Source organism: Muscardinus avellanarius (genome assembly GCF_963383645.1).
Source record: "Muscardinus avellanarius genome assembly, chromosome: 2".
Taxonomy (NCBI): domain Eukaryota; kingdom Metazoa; phylum Chordata; class Mammalia; order Rodentia; family Gliridae; genus Muscardinus; species Muscardinus avellanarius.
The window spans coordinates 30,501,068-30,515,070 of record NC_137787.1 but is presented as its reverse complement, the minus strand read 5'-3'; the positions used below and the strand labels follow the sequence as shown (position 1 = coordinate 30,515,070).

The 14,003-nt window shown below is 41.7% G+C and overlaps 1 protein-coding gene across 1 annotated transcript in view; it reads right to left on the bottom strand.

Moving 5' to 3' along the window:
- Positions 1-14,003, bottom strand: part of PLEKHM3 (pleckstrin homology domain containing M3) — a gene marked incomplete at both ends in the record, with an annotated part of 178,419 nt that overhangs the window by 83,653 nt on the left and 80,763 nt on the right. Inside the window, one exon of the mRNA XM_080719921.1 lies at positions 2,387-2,450. Coding sequence (XP_080576047.1) covers positions 2,387-2,450 — 64 coding nt within the window. The remainder of the gene's footprint in view (positions 1-2,386; positions 2,451-14,003) is intronic.

Genomic DNA, 14,003 nt, shown 5'->3' with positions numbered 1-14,003 from the left:
TAAAGGGAGATGGAGCTAGGTGCCCTTCAGTGCTGATAGCCAAGATGCAGACAGATCAAAAGCTAAATCCAATTTAACCCACCTCAGGCAGAAAGAGTAATTGAATTAAACTTCCTCTAAATATGATAAGTTTGGGGCTCTTAAAGCCAGGCACAAAGAACCAGGTTAGAGTGAGCTGCTAAGTAAATGGATGCCCTGAGCTCTGGCCGCCCCGCCCACAGGGAGTTTGATAAGCTGCTGATTGCCTCTATCACTTTACTACCCAGGCTGAAAACTGATTAAGCTGCTTATGGGGCTCCAGGGGCTAATGGCCTGGCCCACCAAGAACACCAGTAGCACTGATTTAAGTAAGCTGCTTGGCACGTATGGTTCAATTATTATAAGGGGGTGGGGAGAAAAGGGAAGGGGAGACAGCAGGACCCGGGAAAGCTTTAAAAGGCAGGCTTTATTGTTCCAAATGGACACACGACTTTGATATCCTAAAATGAATATGGAATTACTCTGATTCTTTCTCTTCATCTGATATCAAAACTCGGTTTTGAAAGGGCTCCTCAAAGAGTATTCACTTTGGAGCCCACCATTCTATTTTAAACCACCTTTACAAGGATGTTTGGTGCCTTTAAATATACTTCTCAAGTGATAGTCTGGGTCCTCAGATGCTATGATCAGAGTGCTAGAAAACAGATAGATGTATGATGAGTGTTTTAACCAGTGCTTCCTCTTGAACACCACTGGATAATTGTAATTAAAGATATGCCCCTTCCCAGCTGGGCCCGCAGATCACTGCTGTGCGGCTATGCAGTAAATGGTAGGCATGGCTGAAGAAGCTGGAAGAAGCTAATATGCAAATGGCTTTAAACTGGACACACAAGTGGAAATTAAGACCCTTGTCATCTCTGACTTCACCAACGGAATGCTCTAAAATTATTTCTGCCATTTAAAATCACTTTCTTACCCCCCAAAGAGGCAAAGAACACAGAATTCTTAAAGACACACACACCTTGAAAAGTAATTTTGAATCCAAACAATGACTGAAGGATCTGAGCACAGTTTTTGAGCATAGTTTTTAAGGTGCCCTCATTTCTTTCTGGATGAAACAACAAGAGATTAAAACAACAACCCAAAAAACAGAATCCCAGTACTTTGAGATGTTCTGAAAGTTGTCAGGATGTCATAATTGTTTGTTTGTCTTAATTGGCTCTTGCAAGAACCAGTACAGAAAGCAAAGTAATGCTTTCCTTTAGTGTCTAGCAGCTTCTTGGGGGAGTGAGTTGTTGACTGAAATAATTAACCAAGGCTTAACATATTCAGAACTTGGGGCTGAGCACACAAAACTGTGTGTTCTTCCAGGCTGCTAACCATTACTTGTAATGCTAATCATTACAAGTACAGGTACTAATAAAAGTATAAAAAGATGATTTTGACTCTTATGTGCTGTGTTATAGTTTAGTAAACTTTAAAAAGCCATTCAGCTGTTTGGCTTGAACACAAGTCAAAGGGCTTAACACATTCCCTGTCTCTCACATCTTTATTCTTCATTTTTTAAAATTGAAATATAATTCCCATGTCATAAAATTCACTCTTTTAAAAGAAACAACTTGTAGATTTTTAGTATAGTCACACAGCTGCACACCCATCATCACTTTTTAATTGCAGAATCTCCTCTTTACCCCAAAGGAAACCCCAAATCCATTAGCAGTCACACCTCATTCTTTCATTCTCTCTAGATTGCAGCAACCGTTTCCGGTTGCTATAAAAATTGCCTATTCTGAATATTTAATTCAACTAGAATCATTAAGTACCTACTATTGTCTATCTGACTTCTACTTAGCAGCATGTTTTCACAGTTTATCCAAGTCATAACCATGCAGCAGTCCTTCACCCCTTTTTGTGGTTGAATAATATTCTAGTGTCTAGGTAAACATTTTGTCTACCCACCCATCAGCTGATGAAATTTGGGTCACTTTTACTCTTTTGCTATTTTGAATAATGCTGCACTAAACATTCACATATAAGTTTTTATGGAAACATGTTTTACAATCATGTGGGTAGATACCTAGGAGTGGAATTGCTGGGTCATATGGTAACTCTATGTTTAACTTTTCTAGAGATTGCCAAACTATTTTCTAAAGTGGTCACACCACTTCACATTCCCACCAGCGATGCTGGAGAGCTCCAGTTCCTCAACATTCTTGCCAATATTTGTTATTTGTTCCATCTAATCTTCTATACTAAGTTTTCTTCTCCCATTTGAAATAGAAATTGAGTATCAGGGATGATGATAAAACCACCTCAGTGATGGCAAGATACCATGCCAAGGCCACAATGAACAGAGAGGCTTCCCCAGGAAGATGTAGCAGATGGAATGGCCCCTCTGAACACTTACCTGCTGCAGGTCGGCGAGGGAGTACAGGTGGATCTGTTGAAGGAGGTATTCTCTGGGGAAAATTCTGAAAACAAAGACAGATACATAAGTGAACTGTAGTGACACAAGACAAACATTTTCTGGTAAGTTTTAAAATCTCATTCAAGAATTTCTTTCTTCTTTCCACCTCTACTCCTACTCCCCAAACCCAATTGAGAACTCATAACAATACCCTTTTCTCAGATGTTTTTATTTCTAACACATATACCAGAATGAAAGTAAATATTTTCTTTTGTGTTTTTTCTTCAGTACTGGGGATGGAATCTAGGGATTCATGCATGCTAGGTACACACTCCACCACTGAGCCACATGCCCAACCTTGGACTTGAAGTTTAATGTAGTCTAAAATTCTACAAACACTATAAAGTAGTCCAGGCTGGAGGACATCACATTCCTGGTACCAGTGTGTCCCTGAGAAGCTGTGTGAACTTGGGCAAGTCCTCAGCCCCTCTGGTTTCTGCTTCTACAGTGTATAAATGAGGGCCATTGAACTTGATGTCTCTCTAAGTATCTTCTAGTTGTCATGCTGCATGACTAAATTAACTCTGGACTTGAGAAGCATTGGAGTGGCAACCGGTGTGTGCATCTAGAGGCTTCAGTGGCTTTCATTAGTAGGAGCCCGTGGTACTGAAAACCCATCAATGAACTACACTCTTCAGTGCATAGTGTTGGTAATTTCTAGAACCTAGGCACCCATGGGAAAAATGTGTGTTAAGTTTGGGTCTGAAGTGACCCCCAAGCCCATGTGGGTCCCTAGTGCAGCAGTGCTCATGGCGGGGGGCTTGGGGGGGGGTGACAGGATCTTGAGGACTTTGGCCTCACCAAGGGACCAGCGGGCTCACAGTTGAAAGGCTGCTGGGGTGTGGGGGGAACTACGGGCATAGGGCTAGCTGGAGGAAGGAGGTTACAGGGAACATGTCCTGGGAGGGTCTATTTTATCTTCTGCCCCTTCCTCGCTCTCACCCGCTGCTTCTGGGTCACTGTGAGTGAGCAGCTCGGCTCCTGTGCCCTCTCTGCCATTCTTCTCTGCTTCACTACAGGCCCCAAAACACGGAGCCAAGTGTCATGGACCGAGACCACTGAACCTGTGAGTCAAGCTGACCTTTCTTCCTACAGTTTGCTTCTCTCAGGTGTTTTGCAACAGTGATGAGAAGCTAACATAATGAGGAATATATTTTAGGTTGGAATTTCCTGAGAGTCCAATATCTTTGTCTTCTGCGAATCTACGGCATCTGGATAGATGACAGTGAGTGGACAAGAAAACACCAACAAACCAACCAAAATAACCACTGATCATGGGCAGGCAGAGAGACGCTTTTTCGATGAGATGACTGGCCATTACATGCCAAGCACTAAGCAGATAATTATGCATAACATAGTCCCAATATCTGAGTTCAAGAATCATAAAGCCAAGTGAGGGAAAGACACACAAAATGATAACTATAATAACCACAAGGAAAGAGAACATGTTTTGAGTTATGCACCGGGCATGTACTTTTGGAATGGTCTAGCATGGAGAATTCCACTGCTGGCTATCTATAAGATCGCTTGGGAAGCTTTCAGAAAATGGCAGGGTATACGCATGAGTAGAGTCCAGAAATTGGTGTTAAAAATAAAACAAAATAAACACTCTCCTGGTGTTGAGTACAGGCCAGGTTTAGAGTCAGTGGCCTAATATTGAGCTCAATGGAAAATCAATTACTTAGTTTTCAGTTAGGTATGCATTAGCTGCCAAATCCTGGGGATTAACTCATTCATCCTTCCATTCATCCAACCTTGGCTAAGCACATATTGTACACAAGGCACTGTATGAAGCCACTGAAAAGCGGCATTGAATCAGTTAGACAAAGTCCTTTCCCCATGGAGGACTGGGGCAGGCATGTTTTCTGTTTGGATCTCTCCCTGAAAGTAGGATAGGCATTGAAGAATTCTGGGACAAGCCTGCTTCCCCCACAGGAATGAGAATGGACCAAGTGAGCAGCACACAGAATAGAGCCCTGAGGCCGGCTCCCTTCAACTCGGGTGTTTCAGGGCTGCACCTGTGGCAGCAGGCAGAGTGCGGCCCCGGTGCTGCAGTGAGGTACAGGGAGAGTACTCTGTCCACAGAAGGTCCCGTTGTGGAAGGTGGACTCTGGTTCCTCAAGGGCCCAAGAGCTGTAAGCAACCTCCACTTCCCATAGCACACATGACAGAGGTGATGGAGAGACCTGGTCCTCATGGCAGTCAGTGTTAAGCACTGGTAACAGTAAGAGCGGGCCGCGTTGGGCTTGGCACTCGACATCCTCATTTCATTACTTGAAATGGGATTACAGTGTTGCCAGTGACATTTTTTAAAGTAGGAACGTCACACGGACACACTTTATTGTCCTTCTTTCTGAAAGCAGTAGGAAGAGTGGAGAATATAGGCAGGAGTCCTGACAAGGCCTGAGAGGCTCTTTTCAGGGTAACGAGAAATGGATGGTGAAAGGAATGGGTGGGTAGACACAAGGAGCCTTTGGAGGAAGAACTGACCATGTTGAGAATGGGTGAAGGATAGGAAGGAGTCAGAGGGGACTGAAGGACAGTGTGGGAGACAGAAGGGAGATGCCTGTGGACAACAGAGGTCAGGCTGTCTGGGGAGGGAAGAACCCAGTTGGGTTTTATATGTGCTGAATTTCAAGTGCTCCTGGGAGGGGACAGCAAGTACTGATGTGGGTGCGGGGGTTACAGAAGAGTCAGGGTGCTCTTCTGACATCCGCATGGATGGACAGCTGAAGCTGTGGGAAGAGACAGAATGAAGTGGAGAGAGAGTAGAGGAGAAGGGCACAGAGCATGGGCAGGGTTTTCTGCTTTTACTTTGTTTACTTTATAATATTTAGAACTATCTAAAAGTACACTTTGGTGGTCTGTAATTTTTCTCACGCTTGAAAACGTATGTTTTGAAAAGAATCAGGATATGCAGATGTATTTTAGTGTTTAAATTCCCTCTTTATTTGCAAAATGCTCATATTCTTATACCCTTTGCCCAGTTTCCCCTAATGATTACATCTTACATAACCACGGGCTATTGGTCAAAACTTAGAAATTAACTCTAATAAATTATAAATCTTATTTAAATATTATCAGTTTCTCAAGTGCCCTTTCTCTGTTCCTGGACTCAATCCAGAACACAACATTTATTTTAGAGATTGTTGTCCTGTTGCTGTTGTTGAATGTGTTTAAGCATTTGCAAGGCAACTTGAAACCCAGACCTGAGCAGAGGAGGACGCCTAAGACATGGCCTTTTAGTGGGACTTCCAGGACAGCAGTATATGATATTTTAACAGGAGATAGAGGATATTTGGAGTGTATGAATGGGAAGAATAATATTTTTGAAAGGTAATTGCTTGATAGTGATAGCCCTGAAGTAAAGTAAAATGAAAACAATGTCTCAGAAGTGCTAAGAAACAGAGACACAGTGAATCAAGTAAAGAGGCCTATAATAAGTCTAAACTAAGTGCCTAAATAAGACTAAAAAAATGCCTAAATAGGCCAGGCCTGTGTTAAGTGCTGGATACTTCAGTGAACACAACTGATGAGCAATGGAGAGGATTTCCAGTTCCTCCTTACAATGTCCTACTTCCTGACAATCAATTCCAAGTGTTATTCTTCTCATAAGAACTAACCAACTTTGCTCATGGTTGTCTCTAATATCCCCTCAACATTATTTGTACAGCTAAAATTAGCTATGTATTTCTTTAATGTTGCAAAGTATATAAATATATTTCACATCTGTTTATTTCCTCTCCTTTTAGAAGAGATTCTAAGCCCCTCCAGAAATACTTTGTCTCCTGTCTGCCTTTATCACGCCTCAGTATCTAATACAATAATTTATATGAGGTCAGTCATGATAGATACAAAGAACTGGAAAATGCAATATATGCAGGAAAGATAAAGACACCAAGCTTATTGTGTCTGGAGAAGATGTTATGTCCAAAAGATTTAGTGGTGGCCATTAAAAAGCAGACTTCTAAGAGAGATAATGCCAATCAGCTCTTCTTCTCCCAGGAGAAAGCTGTAGCATAAAAGCACTGAAGTCAAATGAGAGAATAAATTTCCTGAGAGGGACTACCAGGAGGTATTAAAATGCATCTCTCAGAGTGATGCTTTTTACTGCAAATAAAAGAATAAAGAGATTTTCTACAGCTATTCAGAAGCAGACATCAAGTTCTGCTTAGAGGAGTAGGAGTTCCTAAGGTAGGCCAGCTAAGGGCTCCCTGCCTCTTGTTCCTCTGTCCATTAAGGCAGAAGAAATATGCAACTAACTGAAAAGATATTCTCAGAATATCATGTTAGGCAGATCAACCACAGAGTTAGGGCAGGGTAAACAAGAGGTGGACCCTGACAACCTCCTATCTGGGTGATACCCAGGGCTCTTTCCTGCTATGTATATGGATTAGGTTCTACAAGTTGGCTCATCAGACAGAAGCCCTGAAGGAAATGGACAGAATAAGCAGGGATTCCCCAGAGCCGCTTCTCTTAAACTCCAGTAGAAGAGGTCATAGGAATCCTGGAGGCCCAAGGCCTGCTCAGGTTGCATTAAAGCTGCCAGAGGCAGATGTGACCAGGGAAACACGGCTCCCTGGGGACTGCAGGTACTTAGGGATGCCACTGGGGGATTTGTTTTTGTCTGGAAAGCATGGCTTCGTGTCTCCTTAGAACAGTTACATCAGTATTAATTTCACTATTAATTTATTCAATAAAGAATGGGAGTTATTTGAATTCTTTGTCCAAAAGCACTTGTGATTACCTTAGCACTCATGAATTTAATGCAAACCTCTGTGACTTGTCATGATAGTGAAGAACCTAAAATCAGAATCTACAGTCAGCATACCAGGCAGTGTGCTGGGCAGCTGTGATTTGGGAAAGACATAGTGTTTTTATCTATAAACATGTGCAGGGAGGGGGAAGTGGGCAGGAAAGGCCTCTGAGAACTGAAAGTCAAAATCAAAGGGACAACTGGCACTTGAGTGGAGGGAGCAGCAGGGGTGGATGCTCTGAGGCTGGGGTGGGGACAGTGCCTGGGAAAGACGCCCTTGGGAGATGAAGAAGTCCTTTATATGTATGTGTTTGGGAGGGCACAATGCAGAATATAAGCTTACAGAGTTAGGTTGTAGCCAGCCAAGATGGACCTTCAATGCCATGCTACCCCCAAAGAGATGGGTTAGCTTTGTGACATTAAAAGATCACTCACAGTTGAACAGAACAGAGGGAGAAAGTGAAAGAAAGAATCTTTTTTGGAGACAAGAGGGCCTGAACAGAATCAAAATGGTTACCTTGGGGTTGGAGAGAGGGGCCTGCCCTCAGGCAGGTTTCGGTAGGCAAGTCCACAGATCATGGTGACAATCAAGAAGAAGTCTGCAGTCATTCAGTTATCTAGCCAGGTCAAGTACGTAAGTGGCAGTTCTAGGCTGGCGCAAGCGTAAGGAAGAGGGGTCTGGTGAAGGGTCACTCAGTTGCTGGGAGACAGGACTGGAATCATCTGGCAGTGTCCAGTACAGTCATCTGAGTGCAGGTAGGAGATGTGTACGTCCCCTCTGCCTAGAGGTTTTAGGTGAGGCCAAGGAAATAAGGGATACCCCGGGTCAGCATATACTAGGACATGTGAAACTCCTGACCCTGGAGACATGGCACAATGTAAGGAGTGGTACAGGCGGAAGACTGGGAAGGAGCAGTTTGACAGGGAGAAGAAAAAGTAGGGACTGCATCACAGAAGCCAAGGGAGGGGAGAATTTCAAGAAGGAAGAAGGGGGTCAGTGGCATTAAGGGCAGTGGGGAGGTCAATGACACGAGGGAATTCTCTTGAGGCCTGGAACGTGCAGGCAGCATTTGGCAAAAGGAATTCATCAGTGACCTCAGACAGAGCGGTTTCAGGGGAGGAGGATGGAAGCCAGACTGCAGAGGGGTAACTCTTTTAAGAAGTTAACTTTAAAGGAAAGGAGAGAAATTGGGCCATGGTAAAGAAGGATGTAGGACTAAGAAAAGGTTCCTTTTTTAAAGAAAGGAGAGACTTGGGCATATTTATGTGCTAAAATAACTTAGCTAGTACAGAGAGGAGCTGAAGACACAGAAGTAGGGCTAATTAACAGAGCTCTAGGAAGGCCTACAGAAAATGGGATGCAGACCCAGCGGGAAGCTCTTTCTAATATACACATTTGCACATGCACACACTTACACATGATTTTCTTAATTGAAATGTTTCAAATTTTTGCTAAAATAGCAGACAATTCCTAATTTTTCCAATGCAACCCCTGTACTTTTCCTGAAGCTGCAAACTAACTGAAGGTTATCTGACTTCTCAGTCCTTTGGTAAACAGGATCTTTGCTGCAAAAGGTCACCCTCTTTTGTTTTCTGACGCAGCTGCTCTGTTTAGGGCTTTCTGTGCATTAAGTGACCTCGCTGCACCATGATCCTATTAATCATCAGGTTTGGCAGCGTTTCTACAGCGGGCCAACGACATGCGTGGCCCTGCTCATGCCAGTGCAAGTTCATCTGGTCGGCCCTGACACCCAAGCCAAAGGACAAAAGAGATAAGGAGGGTCAACTCCACACTTCTCTCATCCATCAGAGGAAATCACATCACCGGCAGGCAGCACTCCCAAGCCCCTGGTACCAAGGAACCCCGAGCAAACCTGCCAAAGGACCATGAAAATCAACCAGCACAACCACTTCCAGAGCTGACATTTTCTATTTTATCGTCTTTAGAAATTGCCTGGCACACTGTGAAGGTAACTTAGGCTTCATTTATAAATTGCTCTAATGAGAAAGGTGAGAAAAGATGAAAATTATAAAGGAAAAAGGTCATATGTGATTTGGAGCCCTTATTTCAGCTGGTACTTGGGGTTAAACATTCAGAGATAATTGCCTATGAAATCAAAGGCAGTAGTCTTAAAAAAAAAAAAGTAAGGGGGGTGTCTCATTGCATTTTGGTCCGTGACATTAAGTCAAATAAATCAAGGCTCATTTAAGGAGACTAATTTCTGAGGACTTCAACGCAGCTCCCACCAGGCCCTGACGTTTGTGAGAGAAAAGGGACTGGGTCAGGCTCTGAAGGACGCAGAAGCTTTGCAAGATTCTGATAGATTTAATAATATATACCACATTTTCCAGAAGCTCAGTTCTTAGAGATGTACAACTGGCACTTAAAGACACAATGATTAAAATGGAGGAAAAAAGAAGAGTTTGTAAGGGAAATAGCTTAGGCTTTAAAGAATACACATACACACACACACACACACGCACGCGCATGTACACACGCACAAAATCAAATTAGCAACAATAAGTATAACTGTCTCTGCAATTTGATTCTACATTATAAGGGTCTAAAAGAAGAATATGAATAGAGGTGCACCAATAGTAATTTTTAAAGAAAACTGCTTATTCACATAGTCTTATACTGGGCTTTTCAAGAATGTGTCCTCCAGGGTAGGTAATCTGTGTTGAGCTGAGAGAGTCACAGTCTTTCCTTCGGAGGGCACATGCATCCACACGGAAATCAACAAAAAAGCACTATGAAGCATCCCAAGGGAGATGCAATTTCGTGTTCTTGATATGAGCTGCAAACTCTTCCTGAAATAGTTACATTAGGCGGGATGTGGATAGGACTTATATGCCCAGCCATGCTCTGAGCTAATGGAAAAACAATTTTAAATCAAAGGCAGATATTTCGATGGCAAGCCACGTGGAAGAAATAAGCTTCAATCATTTCTCTAGATGCCTCATTTTGCTAATCTCATTGGCTGAAAAAGTGGCAAGATTGCACCAGATATTATATCTTGGCAGATAGTTATAGGAAATAAAGGTCTCTCTTACCTACTCATTCCGAAATGGCATGGAAGCTTCTTAGTAACAATCTAAAGCCCAGAGCCGAAATACCTGGGAAGTAATTTTGTTTGTGATTATTCTGGGATCTGATTATGAAAGTGATTGCTTATGTCCCAATTGTCATATATCCTAGCTCAAATTCATAAGGTGTTTTTAAACAGTAGCAAGGATATAATACTTTTCCTATGATGAGGTTTTTGTTCTGTCTCAGAAAGTGATTTTAGATAATTTGTGTATATTTCATCTAATCTTGGAATAAGATAAAAATCATATATATATATATATATATATATATATATATTTTGGTGGTACTGGAGACTGATCCCAGGGGTATTCTACCTCTGAGCCCTACCCCCCAGTTATTTTATTTTTAATTTGAAACAGGATCTCACTAAGTTGCTAAGGCTGGCCACGAATGTGCAATCATCCTGTCCTAGGTTACCAAAGTACTGGGATTACAAGTGTTTACTGTCATGCCTGGCTTTAAAATCACAGTTTTGAAGAATTTCTTAGTAAAGAGCTACATATGTAGAGTTTTAATTTAGTGTATATATTATATATATATATGTATCTATACATACACACACACACACACACACACACACACACACACACATATATATATATATATATATATATATATATATATATAATCTTTCCAGAGTTCTTTCTTCAAAGTTTATTAATATGATTAGTAAGGAATGGTACTGTCTTTTGAAGACAGTCTGTAGCTCCCTGCTAGAGTGTTGACACGTGTGTGAACGCGTGTGTTTATTCATAAAACCTCTGAAGAAAGTAAAGTCAGTAGAGAAGATATCAGAAGATTGGGAAGATAGATTATTTGAAAGCCATACTTCTTTTTTTTAAAATTTTTTTGGTGGTACTGGGGTTCCTGGAAGCCCTTCTACCTGCGGGCTACACTCCCAGACCTATTTTATATTTTTTTTATTTGGAAACAGGGTCTCTTAAGCCAGCGAGGCTGGCTCCGAACCAGTGCAATCCTCCTGTCTCCGCCTCCCAAGCCTGGGGATTACAAGCGTGGGCCACCACGCCCAGCTGAAAGCCATACTTCTAGAAGTCATCCAAAAAAAAAAAAAATTCCGAAGTAGAATGAGAACAACTGCATTCAAAAGCAATCAACGTGACATCCTATAGTAGTTTCTGATCCTGATAGATTAATGCAGCTGATCTGTTAAAGATATAGCCCAACTGCAGCTAATTACACTTTTAATTAGCTAAAATGAAAATTAGCCACAAAAGTCTGGCTAGTCTTAAAATATTTCAGAGAACATAAAGAGTTGTATTCATTTACTGAGCTTAAGGAAGTGTTATCAATATACTTGAAGTGTTAATAATTACTGGTCTTTAATGAGATTAATTTGGTAAAAATAAGCATTGCTAAAATGGGCTTATTCTTCTAAAATTTGGTATTAACTGACTGTACATTTTTAGATCTCAGGTTTTGGTTATAAGATATTTCATATATGCAGTTCAGAGACACAGACTACACATGTCTAGTCTGTGTAGATTTTAAGAATTCCACTGTCCTTGTCCTGTAATCCCACTTTGGAAGATGAAATAGAAAGATCACAGGTTCAAGGCCAGCACCTAGTAATTTAGCAAAACCTTGTTTCAAAATAAAATAATAAAAAGGTTTGAAGATTTAGCTAAGAGGTAGAAAACCCTTGGGTTCAATGTCTAGCACTACAAAACTTAAAACATTAAAAAAAATTAAAAGTAGGAATTGCACTGCCCTAAGATACAAATTCTTAGTAAACTAGTCTCCTAAATTAAATGTACTTGGTTCACAGTAACATGCAATCTTTTCTCTCTCTCACATACTCTTCCCACCTGATATGTTTGATTTTGGGAGGGTGGTGAGGGAGAAGAGGAAGTGTTGATATGAAGAGATTCCACTAGTTCACTTCTTATTAGATTGATCATGTCATCTTTTGTTGAATAAACTGAATTATAATTCTCATTTACGTTTTCTAAGATCAATGGTATATAGGTAAGCTCACATATCAAAATACCATTTTCACTTAGTGATTCATGATGCTTCAGACAAATTTACTAACATAAAAAGAGGCTCACAATGCACTAGGCAAAATGATTATTTTTAAAGAAAATGAAACCATTTAAATAGGGAGAAAAGCATTTGTAGAGAAAAAGGTCTGTAAGGTTCTGTACCAAAGTGCCAAGATAACGAGTAACTTTCTTTAATGGACAGAATCTTTTACAATTAGAAAAAATTGGTTTGACCAAATTGAATGGGCAAAACCTTGGTAGCATTCATTTAATTAACTTATTCAGCAAGTATTTATTAGCCATGCTCCATGTCTGATATTGTTCTAGGCCCTAGAGATATAGCAGTGAGCAAAACAGAGAAAGAGCCATAACCTGTGTAACTTACATCCAGTGGGGAGAGAGGGTCACTGCATATGGCCGTAAAGGTTGAGCAAACACAACAAATTAAAAAAAAAACTATATATATATATATATATATATATATATATATATATTAGGACTAGGTATGTATTTCAGAGGTAGAGTGCTCCTAGGTTCAATTCCCAATACTACTCTCCCACCAAAAAACAAACAAAAAAAACCATGACAATTGCATAAATACCTAAAGAAGGTGAGAAAGCAAGCTGCACAGTTTTCCTTCTCTCCCTCTTTCTCTCTTTCTTTCCTCCTTCCTTCCTTCCTTTCCTTCCTTCCTTCCTTCTTTCTCTAGGGTTTGAACCCAGGGGCATTCCAAGCTATACCCCCAGACCTATTTTATTTTTTTATTTTGAAACAGGATCTCACAGCCGGGCCTGGTGAGGCACGCTTGTAATCCCTGCGCTTGGGAGGCTGAGACAGGAGGATCGCACAGGTTCAAAGCTAGTCTCAGCTACTTAGTGAGGCTCTCGGCAACTTGGTGAGACCCTATTTCCAAATAAAATATAAAACAGGTCTGGAGTATAGCCTGGAGGTAGAAAGCCTCTGGGTTCCACCCCCAGTACCACCAAAAAAATTAAACCAAATAAATAAATAAAAAGAAAAAAAAAGAAACAGGGTCTCACGAGGTTGCTAAGAGTCTCACTACTTGCTGAGGCTGTCTTCAAACTTGCGAATCTCCTGTCTCAGCCTCCCAAGTTCTGGGATCACAGAGGTGCATAAGCACACCTGGCTAGCCTTTCAGTTTTCTGAGGAAGGAGAAACAAGTATAAAAGCTCAGGCAGAGCCTCCTGGTTGTGCCAGGGCCCCAACACAAAGGCTTGTGTGACTGCAACGGAGGGAAGGGGGCGGGTTTGTGGTGGGAAGGCAGAGAGGACAGGGGATGGGACTGTGTGTGTATATCCTAGGCTTTTACCTGGAGTGAGAGTAAAGCTACTGGATAGTTTGGGCCAGGAGCATCTAATTTAGACATCAGCTCCAGTGTTAAGAACAGATGAAGAAGGCCACGAATGGAGCAGGGAGACCAGTTACTACAATAACCCAGGGGAAAGTGGTGGTGGCTCAGACCCCAGTGGCAGCAATGGCAGGGAGATTCTGAGGTGAAGCTCACAGGTTTGCTGAGGGAAAGGTGTCCAGTCTGAATAACTAGGGACAAAGGTGCCATTGAGAGAGAAAGGAAAGAGCGCAGAGGGAAGGCAGGGTGCCCTCGGGTAGGGATATTAAGAGCTCCATTTTGAACACATTGAGTTTTAGGAGTTATTAGATGACCAGAGAACATTTCCACCTTCGGAC